The 23,337-nt window shown below is 38.0% G+C and overlaps 1 protein-coding gene across 3 annotated transcripts; it reads right to left on the minus strand.

Annotated features, from left to right (window-relative positions):
- Window positions 1-2,957: 2,957 nt before the first annotated feature.
- On the minus strand, window positions 2,958-19,081 carry PGAP4 (post-GPI attachment to proteins GalNAc transferase 4). Of its 3 annotated transcripts, none has more exons than XM_051986691.1 (5): window positions 18,310-19,081; window positions 14,332-14,445; window positions 13,914-13,947; window positions 7,375-7,470; window positions 2,958-4,529 (listed from the first exon to the last, which is right to left on the minus strand). In XM_051986691.1, exon 5 carries the CDS (start codon window positions 4,433-4,435, stop codon window positions 3,245-3,247), a length of 1,191 nt encoding a protein of 396 aa, XP_051842651.1. In that variant the 5' UTR covers window positions 4,436-4,529; window positions 7,375-7,470; window positions 13,914-13,947; window positions 14,332-14,445; window positions 18,310-19,081; the 3' UTR covers window positions 2,958-3,244. The 3 variants fall into 3 exon arrangements, with proteins under 3 accessions (XP_051842651.1, XP_051842661.1, XP_051842669.1); XM_051986701.1 differs by having other exon boundaries at window positions 7,375-7,726; XM_051986709.1 differs by lacking the exon at window positions 7,375-7,470.
- Window positions 19,082-23,337: the final 4,256 nt, after the last annotated feature.

Genomic DNA, 23,337 nt, shown 5'->3' on the forward strand with positions numbered 1-23,337 from the left:
CTTCACAGGTTAATTGTACATTATTTCAAATTCCAATTCTTGTGCAGCAAAATAACTGTATGGATATATATACATATATTGTATTTAACATACACTTTAACATATTTAATATGTATTGGTCTACCTGCCATATGAGGGAGGAGAAAAATTGGACAAAAAGTTTTGCAATTGTCAATGCTGAAAAATTACCCATGCATATATCTTGTAAATAAAAAGCTATAATAAAAAGAGAATAACTGTCATTCATAGTTCTTCATTGTACAGTATTGCAGTTGATGTACAGCGTTCTACTCACTTCACTCTGCTTCAGTTCATTTAAGTCTTTCCAGATTTTTCTGTGATCTCATTCTTCAGAGGTATGAAAGGGGTTCACAAATATGGAACATTGCATATGTCAGATTTTTTTCAATGTTTGATCATTTTTGCTATTTTTCCCTCTCATCTCTTTTCTTAAAAAGACTCTCTAAGCGAGAAAGACATAAAAGGAGAAATTCAGGTGATGTAAAAAACAAAAGATGTTTAAAAAATATGTTAAGGACATGGTTTTACTTTAGTCTTTGAATTCATAGCAATTAACCTAGTACTTGGCACATAGAGGCACTTCATAAATTCTTTTTTGATTGATTCGTGGGGGATCTATAGAAAAATGAGGATCATGTCATAGTGACAGTTCATTTTATTTTACTGTCCCTTACTTTAAGGAAAGCTTCTGATAACATTTTGGGGAGTGGGTTTTGGGAAATGAAAACGATGTTCCAAAAGTAAAGACATCTCTTAAACGTGATATGGATGGATGTGATTACAGAAAATGGCCTGGCATTCATTTTTTGTATTCTGGAAAGTATGTCTATATCAGTGAGATTCCAGTGAGTTCCACTGCAATACTTGAGAATGAGGTTTGAAAAATTCCATTTCTTTATCTACATAAGGGCTTACCAGGGACATACCTTGCATATGTTAAAAAATGACAGCATTATGCAGGTATTTTCAGGGAGTCGTTTCATTTTTATTCTATTTAAGGAAAGATTTTAGTCCTGCTGAATCTACGTGCCACTTCTCATTTACTTCTGTTATCTGAGCAACTTTCAAAACAAACAGGGGTGCAAAGGCTATGAGAATCAGAGTGCAAGCTAACTCTGGAATACACCTTGGTGCCTATACTGTTAGATTTCATATTATGCCATAGCAGGAACTCTTAAAATGGCTCAAGGGACCTATGAGGTAACAATTCACACCTTTGTATTTTATAAGGTTTATATGTAGCTATTATCTCCTCTAACAAAACACTCTGTGAAGTGGGTGAGAGCAAGTTATCATTCCTGTTTTGTAAAAGAGCAAACTGAAAAGGTAAGAATGACAAGCCATCAGTCATTAGTTTCAAACCCAATCTGTCTCCAACACTTGTTTTCTCTCCATCAGAAAATGCTTCCTGGTATCTTACTTAATGTTTATAATACAAATATCTCTCAATGCTTGGCAATAATTACTTGTGTAATCTAATTGAATTTAAGTTCCTTGAGGACATTTTTATTTTTGAGGACATTTCCTAGTGCCTACCATAATACTTGACACATACAAGTTTAATAAATGCTTGCTTAATCCCTTCTTTATATCTCATCAGAAACATTGCCATTCCCATTGGTACTAAGATTTTGGTTATCCATAACTACTCATCATATTAGTGTTTAAATTTTTACAGAGTATCCCCTGGGCCTTGTTTTCTCTATATACATTAATGGTGATCCCATCCTCTCTCATGATTCTAATTATCTCTAATATACTTACCTGAATGACCTATAAGGATTTCAACGAGTCCAAATAGAATTATCTTCTTCCTTAACAAAATTTCCTTCCTCCAAATAATTGAGATATTTCTATTAGAGGCAACCATACTCCTAGAGTTATATGTGACTTTCCTTTCTCCCTCAAAGCCCATATCCAACCAGTGGCCAAGTCTTGTCAGTTCAACCTCTAAGACATCTCCTCTACTTGCCCTAGTTCAGGATCTCATCATTTTTCATTTGGATTATTTTAAAAGCTCAGCTGGTCCAGATGCCTATAACTTTTCCCTCTTGTGGTGGTAGTGTGTGTGTGTGTGGTCAATCTCTTAACTTCCATCTCCACTCAAATTAAAGTTGTCTTTTCTCAAAATAATCATTGATTGGAACAGAAGATTTAAAGTTTGAGTCACTGATGCAACTTTCTGTTCATTGGAGCACCAAAAAATTCGAACACTGGAGCCTAGATCCCTTTCCTGAGGAAGAATGAGGAGCTGTGCACAACTGAATCTGGGTTTCTGGTTTTTCATTTCTTCCTTATTGTATATAAGTATAATTTCACTTGTCAACTTTAGACAGAGTATGAATATCTCATTATTTCAATTGGGAAAGAAACCACCTTCTGGTGATCTTCCTGGGAGAAAAAACGAATGAAATGGTGTTATTTGGGATCTGGCAGAATAGTAGAGAGAAAGCTGGAATTGCAGGTCCTAGGGTTAATCCCAGCTCTGCTTTTTATTAGCTTATTGCTAGTCATTAAGCAAAAGTCACATAACAAGCATTTGTCAAGCACTTATTAGATTCCAGGCATTGCACAAAGCATTAAGCATATATTATGAAGTGCAAAAGCATGATCTCTTTCCTTAAGGAAACATATTAGAATGTATCTTCCACATTCCAACAAAGGAACGAGTACACAAAAAAGTGTATATATAATGTAAATAGAAACTACTTATGTGTATGTGTGTATGCTAGAAAAGATGAAGTTTATTATTTTACTGAAAATTTCCTTAAAGGCACAACTATTTTAATCTTGGGTGTTTCCACAAGGGAGGGAAGTGACTGAGAGTGAGAGTGTGAAAGTGTGTGTGTGTGTGTGTGTGTGTGTGTGTGTGTGTATGTGTGTGTGTGTGTATAAAAGATTTAGTGGGTCTGAAATAAGAAGTTCGAATGTCAAAATTAAAATATCCAGAATTGAGAAGTCATTTATGGATAAGACATGTATCTAGTTCTGATGGAGAACATGGAAGAATTGTGGTATTCAAATGGTACCCAACTGTCACTGGTCAGCAGGTTAGGAATTGTTAAGGCACTTCAACTCTAAGTCCACTATTTCCCAGTGAACCCTTCTCTACCCAATATTAAACAAACAAAAAATAAAGTAAGTGGATCCAAAATACAAGGTTAAGTGCATCCAGCTCTAAGAAGTAGTTCTGACAATATCCAGAAAGGTTTTTCTCGGGATTTTATAACAATTTGGGTTTATAGTTCAACCGGAGGCTGGAGAAGAGCCCAATGTGCCTCACTAAGTTAGGTTCTACTACATAGGCCTTCTCATTCTTGTCCTGCAGAAATGAGTAGAGAGCCATGTCCTTGGCAAAGCCACTGCGGCAGGATATCTCGGCCAGATAGTTCACTGTCCTCTGGGCTGAAGAGGCAGGAAAAAGCATGGCAGGAGTGCAGCACTGTGTGGTGGGGACCACGTTGTAAAGGGCAGGGGACAGCCGCCGAAGCTCTAGCAGATAATGCCGGCCCACCAGCTCCACCAGCCCCATGCTGTACAAGGAGAAGAACAGAACAATGCGGTAGTTCAGTACCGGAAGATGAGCAATCTTGATATAAGCCCAGCCGAACAAGGGCCCCAGGAACATCCCCACACCAAACCACTCCAGAATCCTCATGGGCTCTGGGTTGAAGTAGTGCTGGAGCCTCTCGGGATGATAAAGCTTCAGATAAAGGGCATTTCTGAGGTGAGGCTCAGAGAATCTAGTTTCCAGGAGGTGTCGTAAAACACTAAAGATCTGCTCTTCAGGAAGGGCATCATCTTCCACCATCAGGACGTATTCTGGGTTGTAGTTCTGCAGGGACTTCTCCAGGCAATAGGCGTAGTCCTGCTTCTCTTTCTCAAACGTATTCCTGAAGACGGCCCTGCTAATGTTCGGCCCCTTGCTGCTTGCAAACCGGCTAGTCACAGGGATAAAGTTGGCCAGCAGCTTGGCGTCCTGGTGCCTGGAGTTCCAATCTACATCACACAGAAAGAGCTGGTAACTCTGGCACGGGGGCCCGCACTGCTGAAGGAGGCGATGGAAGCCAGAGGCCACCTGAAGGACATAGTGGAACTCGGGCTGTCGGTATACTGTAATGATGGTGATGACGAGCCAAGGCCGTGAAGGTGCTTGTCCACCTTGGAGCAGGCTGAAGTTGTGGGCCTGGAGATTCTCGAAGTAGTGGAGTGCAGCCTCACCCTCCTTCAAGCTCTGCTCCAGGAACTCCTCGCTCATCCGATCCAGGTGCCAGTGGCGGGTGTAGAAGTAAGAGTGCAGGAGGTGGTGGCAGGTCAGGGGGGCCAAAATGCCAAACGTTACTACTGTCAAGAAGAAGAAATGGAGAGCCGGGCTGGACCAAGAAAGCAGCCTCAGTCTGTGAAAAATCCACATGGTGGAAGGAGTGGCTGCTCTGGTTTAGACACGTTTCTGCCGGTCTGAGAAGCATCCAATCACGGAGAAGAGTCACCCTCAGTGAGACTCAGACCTAAAGAGGAAAAAGGTAGAGATGGCAGAATGAAATAAAAAAAAAATTTTTTTTGTTTGTTAACTAATTGTTTTTTTTTTTTTTTTAAATAATTATAACTTTCTATTGACAGAACCCATGCCTGGGTAATTTTTTACAACATTATCCCTTGCACTCACTTCTGTTCTGACTTTTCCTCTCCCTCCCTTCACCCCCTCCCCCAGATGGCAAGCAGTCCTATACATGTTAAATATGTCACAGTATGTCCTAGATACAATATATGTGTGCAGAACCGAACAGTTCTTTTGTTGCACAGGAAGAATTGGATTCAGAAGGTAGAAATAACCCAGGAAGAAAAACAAAAATGCAAACAGTTTACATTCATTTCCCAGTGTTCTTTCTTTGGGTGTAGCTGCTTCTGTCCATCCTTGGAAATCAAAAATTTTTAAAAGAAAAATGTCGATTAAATTCAGAACAAACCATTATACAAGGAAGATTTCAACTCAAATTTGAAATTGGGTAGTATATTAATTTTACTATATGGAAAGCTATAATTTAAGTGACTATGTAATTAAATTGGGAGCAAATTACTACATGAAAATAATTAAGCTTTGCCAAACAGCAAAGGGTGGTATGGGGTGGGGAGGAAATGATGACTGGAAAGAAACGAATTAGTTTAGAAAATAGAAAATAGATAATATAGAAAAGATAGGATGCTATGGACCAGGATTTTAACAGAAACAAAAACCAAAACAATCAGCACTAACACAGTATTTCTTTAATTAATATTGGTACCTGCTGAAATTTTACAGGCTAGAAAGGAGGTTGTAGTAATCATTAATCCTATATACTAAGGAAATTATGGAAGAATTTTCACATGGGTCAGTTTGGTTTCTTATCCAAGAGAGGATGACTCCCAGTCCTAAATCTTAAGTTCCTCTAGGGAAAGTCATATGGGTTCTGGGAAGATATGGGGACCATGTTTCTGAGTTTTATTTTCTTTGCCTTTTTTTCTTAGTGTTTACTCTTTCCACATCACAGAGATGAAGGGCACAGTACCTCCGCAATTTAGGAAATCCATGTAAACTTTTTTACCCCTCCCCCTTCATACCAAAGAAGTCAGTTTTTTTTCATTTATTTTATGAGGTGTTTACAATAAACATTTGGAAAATTTGGGTTAAGTTTTTGGTCATAGACTTTCTGTTGTCTGCTGGCTGTTGTTTCTGGTTTTTGCAAAATTCTCCCAAAATTCTCATTTAATTTTTTATGTCAATATGTTATATATCAAAACCAATATGGGGAAAGTCGTGATGTGGAAGTTATAATTGTGCTGTGCTTAGGTAGAAGATGATAACTGCAAGTCCCAAGACAGGTCCTTGTTAAGTATTAAGCATGCAGTACCGCTGATAAACTTTGCAAAATGCTTTTCTTTGCTGAATCTGCAAAATGACATATATAGCGTCAATTATGATATTCTGTAGAATATCCATACCACATGGATTATTTTCAGATTTTTTTTTTCCTGCATGATACTAGGGAAAAAAGTAAAAGGACAATGTTTATGCTTCCTTGGTCCTCTGGCTTGGAAATGTGGACAATGAACACAAATGCAATTCAGTGATTTATTTAGGATGGAAAATTTAAATTTGAAGAGATGTGAAGAGAGTATAATGGGGGCATGGCCAATGAGGGCTTCATCTTCAAAACATGCACTATGCAAGTATAAGAGATCCTAATGTCTCCTAAAAAATGAGGAGAAACATTAGAAGACTTAAATAAATTGATAGAGTGTAATTGGTAAAACCAGAACAAATTATTTAATTACTACAAAATACAAAGAAAACAACTAATAAAAGACAGATGAATTCAGGTTACTTTTATTGATAAATATTATTCCTAGAGGAAATATAGATGAGGAAATATATATTTTTTTCAACAGAGAAGTGGAAAATCACACATGTAGAATACAAAATATGCTGCCAGATATAGTTCATTGTGTCCATTGATTTGGCTTAAATATTTTTCTGCTGCATGGGAACATTTAAAGCAAAGTAAAGGATTTTAAGGAGAAATGACTGTATTTATATAAAAAAATTAAAGAATAAAAATAAAACACAGAAGTCTTACCTTAAGCAAGTAATTTAGTCACCTTCCCTTTTATATTCTTTAGATATGAAATGAAATGGAATGCTCTCAATCATTTACACAAGCAATTTAGAACATAAGATATAAACTCTGAATTTGACTAGAACAAAGGTGTTAACACTAAGTAGAAGCAAATACAAAAATTATATGTGTGATTTCATTAGTATAGAAAACTCTTGGGGAAGAAACCTCTTTTAGTAATTCAGGTTGGCAGATTCATAATGCAGGATTTTTAGAATTGCTTAGAGGTTAAATTATGTGGCCCAGGTGAGATCTGAGCCAAACTTTTCCTGAATTTTCCCTGGCCATACTCCCTCTCATCTATAAATACTTGAAATGTTACTAATGCTCTCATTTACGTAAACTTGACATTTAATAGGCCCTTTCTCCTCAATAGAACCTTGGGAAGTAGGTACATATATTCTCATCTTCTTTTTTACAAATGAAGAAAGAAAGTGAGACCCTGAGAAATTAAACAAATTGCCCACGAGCATAAAGGCTAGCAATTGGCCAAGACTAGAACTCAAGCCCACATCTTCTGGATTCTGGTTCTGATTTCTCCATCTGGCCTCTCCAGACCTGAGACTCAATGTCTTGGTCAATGAACAGCTGACCAGAAACCCTGAGAATTTTCCCCTCCCAGATTCATTTATTTATTCAATGGCTACCTAGCTTTAATCACTTGAATGGATTAGTCAAACAGAGCTATTGAAGACTTTACCTTAAAAAGGCCATAATCTTCCATTGAATCCAGGGACATCTCCAGTTGTCCTGATCTATATCTGGCCACTGGACCCGAAGGGTTCTGGAGGAGAAACTGAAGCAAGTGCCCTTATACATTCTTTCCTCACTGAAATCCAATTTAGCTACATGTCATGGCATCCTCTCTCTGATCTCATGATCCTCTTTGAGATCAAAGGACAAAACAATAGTCATTCCCAGAGTAAAGTAAAAACCCAGAACTTTAAAAACAAAATTCATGCTAGAATTCTGGGTCCCTTTACAATCAAGTAGACTTTGAAAACAGTGATGGTATGAAGAAGCAATGAGCTCACAGATCATTGGCTGAAGGCCTGCAGGAAAACAGGATAACAAGTTTACTCCTCTTCCCAGGAAGGTTCTCTGACTTGCTGACAAACACAAATGCAAGGTAGTCACATAACTCCCAAAGCTAAGAACTTATTTGCTGACAAGAGTCCAACAGTAATTGTTCTCTGAAGCAGGGGTTCTCAAACTTTTTGGTTTTGGGACCCTTTAACACTCTTAAAATTATTAAAAGATCCTAAAGAGTTTTTTGCTTATGTGAGATATATAAACATATACACACAAATACACATGTGTGTATATACATACACATATATTTATATAGGATAAATATACATATGGTAAATATATAGATATACATACACACACACACAGAAATTAAAACACAGAATTACTATGAAAATAGTTTGATCTTGTAGACCTCCTGAAAGAGTCTGTGATTTTTAGGGGTCCCCAAACCAAACACTGAGAACCTTTGCTCTATACTACAATAAGTGACAGAAAGAAATGGATTGCTCTATTAAAAAAATTAGTAGACACAATAGACTGTTTTTGAAATGCAATGATAAGACACCTTGAAGACAGTTACCCATTTGTGTTTAATGGTGGCCATCTCTAGGGTTGGAGTAAGAGTGAGATAGAGTAAGGGAAGAAAAAAAATTTACATGATAACTTTGTTGTATATAAAAAGAAATAGCAAGTTGTACATAGTAGATTTGAAGTTTCATGTGCAATCATCTTTTTTTATTATACTATGTTATAGAAATGTATATTTTATACCATAAATTAAAAAAAACAAAACAAAATTTTAAATAGCAAATAGGAAATGCATCTTACTTAATTTCTGTATCTCTCCCAACATGTATCACAATGGTAATAAGACAAGTACAAATAAAATTTTGTTTTGGGTGCAAGGCATGAAAAATTGTTTTCCACAAGAAGATTCTCAAAAGAATATAGAAGGGTCTGAAATGAATTTTTAAAAAGGATTTAGTTTCATTAGATGGAGATGAGGTGTTCTATGTCTGTGGGAGTATACTGGTATTCAATAAAATGTCACTGAAGTTGCTGATCTAAAATATCAACATTTTATTTTAAAAAATCAACAAAAAATTCATATTGCAATTATTTCTGTTGTTTAGCTTTTCCTCTATTCATGTTTATAGGAACCGTTGGCTCTATTTCAGGATAACCAATCATGCAGAGGGAGGAAGTAATTTTTCTTTTAACAAAACCTATTAATTCTGGCATTTACTGCATTTCCCCCTACTATACTTTTATTACAATTGAATTATATTACTACTACTAGCAACTCCCCAATTTTATCCTCAACTTCCTTCAAATAAGTCATTCTCTGTAATATTCTTTCTAAAATGTAAGGTTCTCTGTTGAGGTTTTCTTGGGTCTCTGGAGGCAGCCTTCCTTTCAGTTCAGAGTATTCACCACATGAGTGCAGCCAGGTGTTAAAGTCCAAATCCTTTATTATCTCTTTCAAAGTCTTGTCTCCTTCACTTGGGGCTCGGCTAGTTTTCTGGAGGCCTTCCAGAGTCTTTGGAGAAGTGAAGGAGGAGAGCCTGCCAGCAAGGTGGTGTGAGATGAAGTGAATGAATCTAAGTCCAAGGACTTGTGCTCCAGCCTTCTGTCCACTTGTCTGAATCTCTGAATCTCCCTGGCTAAGGCTTCTACCTTATATGCTACACACTGAGTACAAACCAATCATTATATCACTAGAAAACTCTTAGGATTCTTACAAGGTGCTAATTAAGTGGAACTGAGGAGACAGTGATTAAATCTAGTTTAGCATTGATTTAATCCTACAACAAATAATGGTTTCATAATGATATAATGATTGGTGTATATTCAGTGTGGGATATAGATGGAGGAATTCTCAGGGCCAGAGAGGACAAGTGCACTAGAAGCGCTTGGAGGCTGAGACAGATTTATTCCATCTTCCATCTATATGTTGGCTGGCGGCTGAAGCTGGCAGAGGCAAAGGACTAGTGACGGGAGCTCTTGGAACCAAGGAGAAAGGTCTCTAAGAAAACTAACCGGGCCCAAGGAAGGAGACAAGACTTGGAAAGAGACAATAAAGGATTTGGACTTTTAACTCCTGGCTGCATTTAGGGTGATTACAAGAAACTGAAACAAAGGTAGCTCCCAGAAGTCCCCCAAGAAACCTGCTCCCAGAGAAGATTATAATTTAGAGAAGAATATTACAGGAAGCCATTATTTGTTGTAGAATTAAATCAATGCTAAACTAGACTTAACCATTGCCTCCTAAATTCCACTTAATACCTTGTTTCAAGTTCTGGCCCGTTACATCTCCTTGTAGGATTAAATCAATCATACTGAACTATGCTAAATTAGATAACTATTGTCTCTATCAATTCCACTGACTTAGTACCTTGTAAGAATCCTTTGTTTCAAGTTCAGAGTTCTGGCCCATAACAATTCTCTCTATCTGAAACAGATTCCCTTCAAGTTCTATCTCCTGAAATCCCTCTCTGGGTGCTTTGTTGCTTCTATGCTTTCTAGCGATGAATCCTACACAGACATATACCACACGTCTCTCTTCTCTTTCACACACACACACACACACACACACACACACCCCACACGTGTGTGCATGCACATGAAACATCCCACTTTCATCTCCATCTGTTGAAACCCATCCTTCTTTCAAAACTCAGGTCAGAGCTTTCTGTATTAACTCTTATACAAAACTTCCAGTTGAAAACAACCCTTTCTGCCTCATACTCAACAAAAAATTTTCTTTTTGGCCTAGTTTTATATAACAATTATTTGATTATTATATGAATAGAAATCAATAGAAAATAACATTCTAATTTGAATTAAAGTGTTTATATGTCATGTATAAACTTATGGTTGTTAATAGTACCACTAGGTTGCAAATTTAATGAAATCAGTCAATCAAACAAGTATATTTATGAAGCACTTAATATGCACAGACATTGTGCTATGTACTGAGACACTAAGAAATGCAAAAATATGATCTCTGTCCTCAAGGAGCTTCACATTCTAATGAGGGAGACAACATGCAAACAAGATATAAAGTATAAATGGAAGGTCATCTCAGGGGAAGGGACTAGCAGAAGATGAACTTTTGCAGAAGATGAGATTTGAGGTGAAGGTAGCTAGGAAGAAGAGGCTAGGGCAGAGGGAAGGTGAGATACAATGTTCCAGGCAATGGACAGTGGGTGCCAAGGCACAGTGCTAGGACTATCATGATGAACATCAATAAAGTCATATTTTGGGATGAGAATAGGTAGAGGAGAGTCAAGTGTGAGAGGCCTCAAAAGGTAGTAAAAGTCAGGTTGCAAAGGGCTTTGAATACCAAACAGAGCATTTTATATCAGATCTTGGAGGGAATAAGGAGTCAGTGAAGTTTTCTGAATGGGGGTAACACAGTAATATCTGAACTTTAGAAAATCATATTGGTGACTGAATTAAGGATGGATTGGAGTGGGGAGACACTTGAGATGGGAAGACTGGTTAGTCTGTTGTAATAGATTATTAAATATGAGATGATGAGGCTTTTACCAAGGTAATGGCCATGTGAGAGAAAGGAATGTATGTAGAGGATGCTGTGGAGGCAAAAATGACAATACCTGCCAATAAACTGGCTGTGTGGGGAGGGAGTCAGGGAGAAGTAGAGGATAACATCAAGACTGCCCCAGAAGGGAATGAGGGGTATGCGGGAAAAGTGCAGCTTTGGTTCAATGGTTCAGGAACTCCCAGGTGAAGAAACTCCCTGGTCAAAGGCATGTCAACACCAGTCCTAGTCTACAGCATTCAGAGGTGAAGTGTTCTACCCAGGGTCACACAGGCAGTATGACCTCGCTGCTAGCTTCAGGGCCCACTCTCCATCCACTATTCCATGCTGTCTCTTTGACTGGAAACATCTGCCTCCCTTTTCAGGTCATCCACTGCCTCTAATTCTGTCTTTTGGAGCTCTCCAAAGCAATTTTATTCTGTTCTACTGCAGTGGTCAAGTAGGGCATGCATAGCCCCAATACATAAAAGACCCCCGAGTGGGCCTGCAAAGAAAACACCAAAACTGATGACGGCAGCCCTACATTCTAACTGCCTGGACCTGGGGCAAATTTGTGTGTCAGAAAACAGAAATTTAAAATGTATATCATCAATCTTGACAATATATTTTTTTTAGAAAATGCATCCTGAGATGATGCAGTGGATACAGCACCAGCCCTAAAGTAAGGAGGATTTGAGATCAAATCCAGTCTCAGACATTTAACACTTACTAGCTTTGTGACATGGGCAAGTCACTTAACCCCAAATGCCTCAAAAAACAAGAAGAAAAAAAAAGAAAATGCATCCTGAAAATCATTTGATCTTCAATTTAGCCATTTCTATATTTAGGGAAATTATTTATTAACTATAGGAACCATTTCCTTCTTGCTTTGATTCCTAATGCTCTTCTTTTATAAAAACCATCTGCTGAACCCTGGCATTTGTTCTTTTTTTTTTTTTTTTTTTGCTGAGGCAATTGGGGTTAAGTGACTTGCCTAGGGTCACACAGCTAGACAATGTCTGAGATCAGATTTGAACTCAGGTCCTCCTGACTTCAGGGCTGGTGCTCTATCCACTGCGCCACCTAGCTGCCCCCTGGCATTTGTTTTAAAGACTTCTTTTACCTAAAGTTAAAATAGTAAAAAATTTGACCTTTAGATCAAGGACTCAGCTGAAATAAAACGCTCACAACTACTTAGTATGTTACATCACAGATGAACTGAGAAAAGTAGCTTCTCTTGTAAGCTATCCTGAAATGAAATGCAGAAAGAAAGGGGGAAACAAACAGACAAAAGGAAAGCTTAAAATAATTGAAGGAAGTTTTGCTTTAGGTTTCTTTCTCTAATTTTATCTAAACATCCCTATCTAAACATCAATAAGCTAAGAAACAGCCAAAGGAAAGCAATCAGCAATGGGAAGGATTACAGATTCATGCTACATAAGAAATGATTATATGTAAGTCAGGATATTTAACTTGAAAAAGAAATTACTAGGGGATACATGATCTTTTTTTCCAAGTATTTAAAAGGAGGAGAATGAGATATATTCTGTTTAGCCTTGAAATGGAACAAGGAACAATGGGTAAAATTTGCAAAGAGAGAAATTTAGGCTTACAGGACAGAACTTCTAAATAATTAGAGCTAGTTAAGAATGGGGCTACCTCAGGAGGAAAGTCTTTCCCTCATTGGAAGATGGTTAAGCTAGACCTGTGGCCTGGTAAATGAACAAGGGATGGATTTCTAAGGTCCCTTTCAGCTGAGATTCTGTGGTTGCTGATCAAAAATATTCAAATAAAAATACTGAGACATCTCAGGAAAGTAAAGAACCACATTGCACGTATGATAATTGTGGAACTATGTATAGAAGAACTGCATGTTAAACACGCTGGATTACTTGTCGCCTAGGGGAGGTGGGACAGAAAAGGGAAGGGGAGATAAAATTTTGGAACATAAGATTTTGCAAGGATGAATGTTGAAAATTACCTATGTATATGTTTTGAAAATAAAAAGCTTTAATTTTAAAAAAAGCAAAGAACATTGCACAATCAATCGAATATTAAGTACCTATCATAAGGTGCCTGGCACTGAGCTAAGCACAGAAGATATAAGTACAGAGAATTCCTAACCTGCAAAGAGATGTGATACAATACTAATGAGGTGATATTTTCCCCTATTATTTTATACTCTATTTCTCAAGATTGTTAATATGGTGGGAAATCTGGCCTTATTAAAGTTTTATTCATTGAATATGAATGCACAAAGATAATCAAATTGTATCAGAGACATACCACTGTAACCTGCATAACCTGTATCTGCCTGTTATTCAACAGATCTTGTTATGATTAGTCAAAAGACTACATAGTCCAATCTCTGCAATAAGTTGTTCTGAATACCAGGCAATATTTCTGATTATCTATAAGGGAAAAGAAAAGTATGCATCCTGAAAGTCATTTGATCTTCAATTTAGTCACTTCTATATTTAGGGAAATTATTTATTGACTACAGGAACCATTTCCTTCTTGCTTTGATCCCTTATGCACTTCTTTTATAAAAACCATCTGCTGAACCCTGGCATTTGTTTGTTTGTATGATATGATAAGTTTAGGACTTTTCTGTCTTCAAGGACCATAATTAATACAGTCTAAGCAAACCCTGTCATACTCACCATGATTTGATTCAGCCACTCTCCCATTTATAATCTGAAAAAAAAATTGTTTCATTAAGTTTAGCAAGTCTGTCACAGATTATTTAAGGCCTGCTAAATGATGACAGGTGCAATCCATTTTTAGAGCATCTGGTTTGTGGTTTCTGTTACTCTTGCTTATGATGTGTTTAAGAATATGTTTTATTTTATAGGATTTTGGAACAGCAAGTGCTATCCTTCATTCTGGAGAGTGTAAGTGAATTGATACTGTTTATTATGAAATATATGCTTCAATATACATTTATACTTAGCTATAATAGCCCTTTAAAAGTTGCAAAGTATTATCACATTTATTTTTTTCATCTGATCCCCATGTGATGTGGGTACTATTGTTATCCCCATTTTATAAAGAAACAGACAGAGAAGTTAAGTGACTTACATAATTAGTAATAGTTTGAGGCAGGATTTGAACATTGGTCTTTTTGACTCCAAGTACAATCTGTTAGCTTTTCTCCCTTTGAAGCATGTGTATTGGGCAGTTTTTTTCATCTCTCTAAGGAAAAAAAAAGAGAAAACAATCCAAAACCTGTTAATGATACTTGCCAGATAAACTCCCTGGAAAGATGTGGATTGGCTAGCATTATATGTTAACTGTTCTCTCTAGTGCCTTTATTCCTAAAACAAGTTGAAAAGGTATTCCCCTCTTTTCACAATAATATGTTAATAGATAAATGTCTTTCTGGATCTAAATGGCCCCACAGCAGCTGGCATTATTGGTAAGAACTTCTATATCTTGCTTGTTAGCTAATCCTTTATCAAATGGAGAACATTTCATTCTCATGTTCTAATTCACTTCAATGAATTACTGTTCTCAAAGATCACAAAGTATAGATAATGCTACTGCCCACAAATCACTATCTTTGGAATCTCTAAAAGGGTGCTAAGAACTAACACAGAGAGAACACTTGTCCTATACAGTTAATCAATAAACTTTTAAAAGGATATACTACTAAAAGCTGGTTAGTCCCATCCCTCAGGGAGTTCACAATGCAATAAAAGTTGTTTTAGTTGTCATTTTTCAGTCTATCCCATTCTACCTGGAGGTAAAGATACTGGAATAGTTTGCCATCTCCTGAGACAAACAGGGTTAAGTGACTTGCTCAGGATTATCCAGCTGTTAAGTGTTGAGACCAGATTTGAATTCAGAAAGATGAATTGTTCTGGTCAGGTGTTCTATCCACTGCACCACCTTGCTCACCAAAGATATTCAAATGGTTTGCTGTTTCCTTCTCTAAAGGATCAAGGCAGAAGTAAAGTGACTTGCTCAGAGTTGCACAGCTAGATTTGAACTCAGAGAGGGGAAGTAGACAACATATAAAAAGAAGCTAAAAAGAGAAGAAAGGATAAACAGTGTGGGGGAATGATGAGGTCATGTAGCCAGGGTGGGAAATGATCTACAAATATATGAGTTACAGAGTTGATTTCATCTTGAGTTTCTGGAGATCATTAAGTCCAAAACAGCTGAGTGGGAAATGATTGCCTTGGATGCCCTTCTGGGGAAATTAGCCGACAGCAAAGGGGATTTTTAAAAAATACAATGGTAAAACATCTTATACATATTAGGTTTTAGATTGTGAGCTCCATAAAGACAGGAAAAAGATTTAGTCTTTATATTTACTAGTACTCTGCATACAGGGACTTAAAGTTTAATGGAGTTGTGATTGTTAAAAAATATCATCCCCAAAATACTGATGACTTTTTACCCAAAACACCTTATTGCATATAGGTCTGCTGTTCAATTCCATCTTTTTTTTCCCTTCACATTTGTTAGTGGGTTTGTTCAGAAGGTAGGACCTAGGAGGGAAGAGGATGTGCTTTTTCTTTAAAAACAAAACACCTACTTGTTTCTAAGCATTTATTAGAAAGCTTGACTCCAAAGTACTTTTCCATGTTTCTATTTTCTTCTTTTCGATTCTACATGATATTCAAACTAGACTAGTAGTCACTTCCAATCCTGCAATGGAATATGTCTTCTTTTCATGCCAGGACAGACAATCTTTCCTATTGAAATCTCTCCGCATCAAAGCACAGCTGAAGGGCCTTAGGACCCTTCTGCATGAAGCCCTTGCATCTAAGCTCATCCTTCTTCTCCACTCATACAATGAGTGAAATAACTTTTCATTATTCTTATAGCTGATTTTTAGTGTATTTTAAGTTTAAATACTGCAAATCCCTCTTATTTCTTGTATATTTTCTCTATTGATTATCTCCAAGTTAGCCTGTCTATAGCTTATTTGTACAATGTCTATATGCTGTCTCCTCCATTACACCATGAGCTCTTTGAGAGCAGATGTTGAAATAAATTAACTTTTATTGTTGATAAAAGCAAAGCCTTTTGTTCAGGACCTCACCCTAGTGACTAAGACAAAAATTGGGAAATTAGACAAAGGAGTTTATTGCAGCAACCCAAGGAAAAAAAGGTTGAGCATGGCTGGGCAACCTTGTGATCTGCTTTTATAGGCAAGTTTTGCAATAAAGAAATGACAATCCTGCCATTTTAACTCCTCTCACATTATTTCATTATAGGAAGATGAGTATGATAACAAGCCCTATCCTACAAGCATCTAGAAGGTACTCAAAAATTTAAACAAACCCTTAAAGTGACTCTGCACAAATTTGAAGAAAGATTGTATTTATCTTTATTTGTATCCCCATAACTTAGTACAGTGCCTACCATATAGCAGTCACTTAAAATGTTTATTGACTGGCTGATCCAAGTTCTCTGGCTCCAAATCCAGAGCTCATTCCTATTCCAGTTTCTTTGTATTTGTTTCCTCATTCAGTTGGTCTTAATTTTTCTAAAATCCTTTCCAACTTAATGAGCCAATGACATTGAAGAAAATAATCCTTACAGAATGTTTGCACTAGAGGAAGGCATAAATAGTGGACAGACCCTGGACTATGAATCAGAGTATCTGGGCTCCAATCTTGGCTCTGGATATTTAAGAATCTCAGGTGGTAAAATAGTAATGCCAGTCTAATTTTTCCCTAGGGTCTTTCCATTCAACAAGGATTAGATAAAATTGTCATGAAAGAGTTTTGAAACACAAGTTTAAAGCATCATGAAACTTTAGGCTTAAATTCTTAAAGGAGAGTCTTACTTTTACAAAAAGGAAACAATGCAATCCCACAAACTCACTGGCTTAGTAATATTGTATAGGGGAGCAAGATTCAATAGATGCACAAAAAGCCTATTTGAATGAAAGCCCTCTGGGTTTGGGTGGAGAGAAAGGATCTAGGATTTAACTAGCATACACAATACATTTTTTAGAGGCCGTCTTATTTTACGAGGGGAGATGGAGGAGTTGAAAAGGGCTTTCAAGTCTGGACAGGGTTTTTGTAGTACTGAGACAACTTTAGGCTTAATTGTATTATTCCCATTCGTCTACACAACTAGAGAGGGTCGGCAAAACTAAACTATAGGTATTAGTTGATTTGCAAATAGTTTTACTTGATATAGAGCTTCTGCGTTCTGTAACATTCCAAAGTATTCGTCCTGCTTATGAATCAAAACCTATACAGCTTAAAACTGCTCAAGTCTCACTGATTTTTATACAAAGTGGGTCTAGATCTGAGACTAATAAACCGATTTTTTCATTTCTACATCTTTATTAGCAGCAGTATGTAGGTCGCTAAGTAACTGAACATTTTTTCTGTCACAGGGTTTTTGGGGCAGGAAGGCAGAAAGTTTGTTAATTTCCACACCTCTAGTTTGAAAACCTGGGCAATTGAATTTATTATCATATATTTTGCAGTTAAACTATAAAAATCAGAACGGCTAAAGAGTCTCATCCTCAACAGCCTCCCCCACCCACCTACACCTTCTAGATAATGTCCTTTGGCTAGGGATGGCCTTAAGCCTCTCAGATGGCACAAAATGAACTGCAGACATCCAAGAAGGTCCCCAGTTTGCCCTTAGAGGTCCCCTCTCCAGTCCGCCCAAAGTTGAGCTCTTGCTGTCTTAGTTATTTCCTTCAAGTGCAGCTAAAAATCCCATCTTCCAGGTGAAGCCTTTGCCCAACCCTCAGTTTTAAAGCCTTCCCTCCCTATGACGCTTATTCCGAATTTATCTGTGGCTTGTTTCTATGTAGTTGCTCCACTAGACGGTGAGCACCTTGAGGGGGGAGGTATCCCCAGCTCTCTGCATCCGGCCTGATACATGGAAGGCTTATTTATTTACCAAATAGAAAAACTGCCGCCGTCTCCGCAGCCCCGGCAACACCTGACCAGTCAGGCGGATGTTCCGCCCGGGGCGCGGCTGGCACTGGTAGAGTAGATAAAGTCGGCCGCCCCGCCTCGAGAGTAGCGCTAGTGCCCTTTCCCCCCGGGCTCTAAGCCCATCTCCGCATCCACACACCTCCAAGCACACGCTTCCCAGGAGCTCAGTCCCGGCACCCAGCTCGTGTCGTCCCTTCCAGGTGATGAACTCCTTTCCTTCCAGGTCTGAGCCTTCCTTCTCCCTCTCAAACCAGAACCTCCATCTCTCTCTGCCCCCAAAGTTAGAGGTCAAGGTCGGAAGCCCAGAATTCCGGAGAGAGCCGGCCCTGGAGCAAGGAGCCGCTAGCCCAGAGTGTAGGGCAATGGGAAAGTGGGGGTTGGGAGAGAACAGGGCGTGGCGCTAAGAAATAAGGCCGAGGGGGGAAGCGAAGGCTGCAGGATTCCTGCCTGGGCATGAACCACTGGAGTGGGGACACGCCCTGCCTCAGGAATGCTCATTCTATTCGGGAAGCGGCTCCTGCCCAGCCCTGGGATCTGCCACTCCAAAGGCCGCTCTTTCCCAGACCCATGGTCTTGTGTCAAATGCCCGCGGAGGCGGCGCTCTAGCTATGAGCTCTTCTCCTTTCCCCGAGCGGTTCCCCGAGCGGTGCTGCTGGTCAACTGGGCCGCCCGCCAACTCTGCCTCGGGAAAGAAAAAAAGCTGAGGTAAGGGAGGGGCTAACAGTAAAGCCAGGTCACGTGAGCTCAGCTAGTTTGCAGGCTTCTGGACCAGTTTTTCTTTTTAAATTATTTTTTATTTCGCTAAATATTTCCTAATTACATGTAAAATTTTAAACAATATAATTTTGAGGTCCAAGTTTTCTGCCTCCTCGTGTGAAATCATGAAAAACATTTCCCTATTAACCATGTTACAATAAAAAACAAATAAAATAAAAATAAAGTGTGCTTCAATCTGCATTCAGAGTTCACCAATTCTTTGTAAGTGGGTTAGCGTAAGGAGCACTAGGCAGCATGGACTGGATGGAAGAGCATCCGGGTTTGGGCATAGAACTTTGGGTTTCATTTTTATAGTTTTTTTTTGGGAAAGGGTTTATCCATGTCATCTAGGGTTTTTAGTTCATTAACTAGCCAAATGACCTCAAAGTGATCGGTAAATCTTCCAAGTGTTCATCCGAAGTTATCAACACTTCTTTAATGTTATACTGATCTGGAGTTGTGGAGGTTTAGAATTGGTCTAGAATTTACACATTATGGACCAGACATCTTGACATGTTGCTAGATGTCTTCTGCTGACTGAGCACATATTACCAGGATGTGAATATTAGTGAATACACGATACAATTTGTACATGACTTCCAGATTTCCCTTTGTAATCTTATTTGCTGCTAATAATGCTTTATATTGGCTGCTTATAAACCTATTTACTATACTGATTAGATTCTGGGGAAGGAAGAGGGGAGGAGGTGAGGTTGAGGGATGTAAGGAGGAATAATCAAGGAGACCAGAACAAGATATATTTTTAACACATCAGTTTTGCTCTTAATAAAGAATCAATACATAAATAAACAGTACTGAAGAGTCAAACATATAACAGCACTTCTTAAGGTAAGGAATCCATTCTACTCTAGGACAACAACAAACTGAAGTTTTTCTTGACATCAAGACTAAATCCACCTCTTTGCATCATCTACCTATTGGTCCTGATTTTCTCCTCTGGGATAGAAAAGAAGAAGTTTGATCCTTTCTCTGCCCTTCAAACACTTGAAAAATTATATTCTCCTATAAGTTCTCTCTTCTACAAACTGAACAAGATAAAATGAGATCTTTCAAGACAGTTGTGAAAATCGAGTAAGGCTTCATTTCAAAGTTTGAGTAGGCCTGAAGGACTTTAAGGTCAAGGGCATATTTAGTGTCTCCTCCCTGCAAAGTGTCTCCTCCCTGCTATCTTAAGGACATACTTAAAGTGTCCCTGCAATCCCCTCCCTGTTAGACCCCTAAGGGCATATTTAAGTCCCCTTCTTGTTATCCTCCCTATTTCAGCCAAATATGGGCAACTATGTACTTGTTGGTCAAGTTCAATTTCTTGGATAGTTCGAGGGTTTAGAATGTAAGATCCTCAGCCAATAAGGATTGAGGGTCAGTGGTGGGAGGAGGGATTTGCGTTAGGGATAAAAGCACGACCCTACCACTACGGGGCCTCCTCCCTTCGATTGTCTGCTCTATTAGTGGACGCCCTTTCTGGAGAACGTAAATAAACTTTGCTTTGCTTCTAGAGATCTATCCAGTTGTTTTATTAATGGTTTCTGACCCACACAAAACTAAAAATCCTAACTTTCTCCTACAGATTTTCTTATGGGAGGATTTCCAGTCTGTTCACCATCCTGATTTCCCTATTCTGGATGGAATTCTGCTCATTAGTATATTCCTAAACTGAGTTCCTTAGAACTGAATATATAATTTCCTTCTCCTTTCATGTAGTTTCTCTTTTCCCCACAATCTTTTATTAGGATGTGAGAGGCTATCCTGTCAACTAAAATCAGGTCCTCTCCCAGTCCCAAGTTCAGGGGAAAATCTCCACAAGAGTCCACTATGGGAGAGCTCCACCTGAAACCATCTTTTAGCCTTTTAATCTATGACCAAAGCAGTATTACCAGTGCTTCTATCTCCTTACTTCCTGTTCCACTTGAAAAGCTTTTGTAATCACTAACACTCTGGTTTCTAAACCTACAACTAAACTGAAACTGACTCTCTAAGATGACCAAAGTTCTTTTAACTGTTAATTCCCTTTACCTTAGTCCTAATTCTCTTTGACTTCCCTGCAGTATTTAACACTGCTGAATAAACGCTTCTTTTGGATGCTTTTTCCTCTTTAGCTCCTGAGACTGTTATTTCTTGGATCTTCTCCTTTCTTCCTATGTAATTATTGTTTTTGAACCTGAATTAAACTTGAATTGTTTTTGCTATATAATCACCCACATCCTAGCCTCTTACTGTGATATTACCTAAAGCTATATCTTGGCCCTACTATTAACTTGTTTATATGACATGTCTCTTGGTAACCAAACTCTTTAGGTTCCAGAGATTTAAATATTTCTACCTACACAACTTCCATATTTACATATATGGTTCTCTTCTCTCGCCTGAGTTCCAGTCTTTTACATCATTGCTCTGTCTTCTAGATTACCTAAATATTTATCATTGCATAAAATATGCCACTTCAGCAAAAAATATTATTTTGTAAGGGAAAGAAAAGAGAACATTCATTCAACAGATAATTACTGAATATCTTATTTGTGAAGAGAATTGCTTTTAATGCAGTAAGGCAGGTGCCTCGCATGTGAGGACCAGACCCCACAGAAAGCTATGGAATGACCACACTGGGATTATGGTTTGATAACAATCAATAAGGAGATAAACCAATCAGAAGATAGTAAATTATGTTTCATCCCATCTTTCCCTTCTATAGCCACCCCCAGCTGAGCTTCAGTGGATCACAAAACTTGGGTTTCTCAGAGCAAGTACCAGACCCAGGTCCATACAGCAGGTGAGTAGACCAGTTTTCAGGGACACACTTTTTACCTCATTAGCTTCATGTCCTGTGAGGACATATGAGGGGTTCTGTGTTCTGAGGACATAGCCAATGAGAAAGAGGTGCTCTGTTTTATACTTCTCACAGCTGATTGAATTTAAATTACATAATCTTCTTCTTTACTTCCTCTTCTGAACTTCCTTATTTCTGTGAAGGGCAAACCATCCCTAGAAATGCTGTCTCAGCATTTTAACATCCTTATCCTTGATTTCTCATTCAATCAAACTTCTCTCTTCCAATTTTTTATTTTCATTTTTAACCCTTCTTGAACTATATGTACAATTTGACATTGTTGACCATTTGTGAGACAAGTCTAGATCAGACTAATGTGGGCAACCTATATGGGCAATATACCACACATCACAACCATTACAAGCTCTAAATCCAAAGGCTTTACTATTAAATGGTGGGCAGTTGGCATTATAACAAGTCTTCTTGGATCTGATTTGTTTCTCACTTTAGACTTAATAAAGGCTTATTAATTGATTGCTTTATAGATTAGATATTGATATTTAAAAAGTAACTGATATAAGAGAGTTTGGGGTCTACTTGAATTTGAACTTTGGTTCTGATGCTTACAAGTTGCATGGCTCTGGGCAAGTCACAAAGTCATAGATTCTAAGTTCAGAGAAGTATTGGAAACTATTCAGTTCAACTCCTACCTGACTGAGTATCCCCTGTACAATATTTCAGGCCTCTACTTAGAGACCATAAGTAAGTGAGAACACACTATCTCTCCCATACATTATTATCCCATTTGGATAACTCTAATTGTTAGGGTGGCAATCCTTTAGGAACTTGGAGCTTCCCTCCCCCAGTGATGAAATAGATGTGGAGTGAGAGAAGTGAAGAAAATAAAAGGATACAAAAGAGAGGAAAGTACCTTCAGATGAGATCGTGGGATAAGAACTAGAAGGAACTTTAGAGGTTCTAGACACCTAAAAGTCCTGTTATGAATTAAATTTTTTTCGTTGTTGCTGTTACCCCTCATCAGGGCTACAGCTCACTGTGTAGGCTTTGGTATAAATATTGAAATTTGTCCACTATATTGCCAATTTGGCAATTGGCATATGTCTAGTTTCCTTCCTCCAACAGAATAGTTTTTTGCTTATAACCACCATTAGCTATTTGATTTTATTTTGTTGTATTTTATTTTATTTTTAGAATTAATTGTGTGAGCTCTTTGGGATTTTTTTTAAAAGAGTTAGTTCCATGACTGCTATGGTTGTCAGATACTTTATTTTGTTTTTTAGAGATGGTTGTTGGAGTGCTACTTCTGTGAGTTCTCTGGAGGTTTTTTTTTGTTTTTTTGCTTTTGTTTTGTTTCGAGTTCACAGGTAGTTGCATGTCCTCCATGACTCTTTGGTCATTTGGTCAGAAGTGACATTTGACAAACTCTACTAAATCCTAGAATATAGTAGAAAAATAAGACAAACTTATAAACTAATTGGGGGAAATACAGTATAAGACAGCGTTCAACTACACAGTAAATAGAAAAGCCCAGAAATCTTAAAGTTGCAGCTAGTATTGAACTCAAAGCTCAAGGTTCTTAGGCTTTATCAGCAAGTTAAATGGCAG

Source organism: Antechinus flavipes, chromosome 1 (assembly GCF_016432865.1).
Source record: "Antechinus flavipes isolate AdamAnt ecotype Samford, QLD, Australia chromosome 1, AdamAnt_v2, whole genome shotgun sequence".
Classification (NCBI taxonomy): Eukaryota; Metazoa; Chordata; class Mammalia; order Dasyuromorphia; family Dasyuridae; genus Antechinus; species Antechinus flavipes.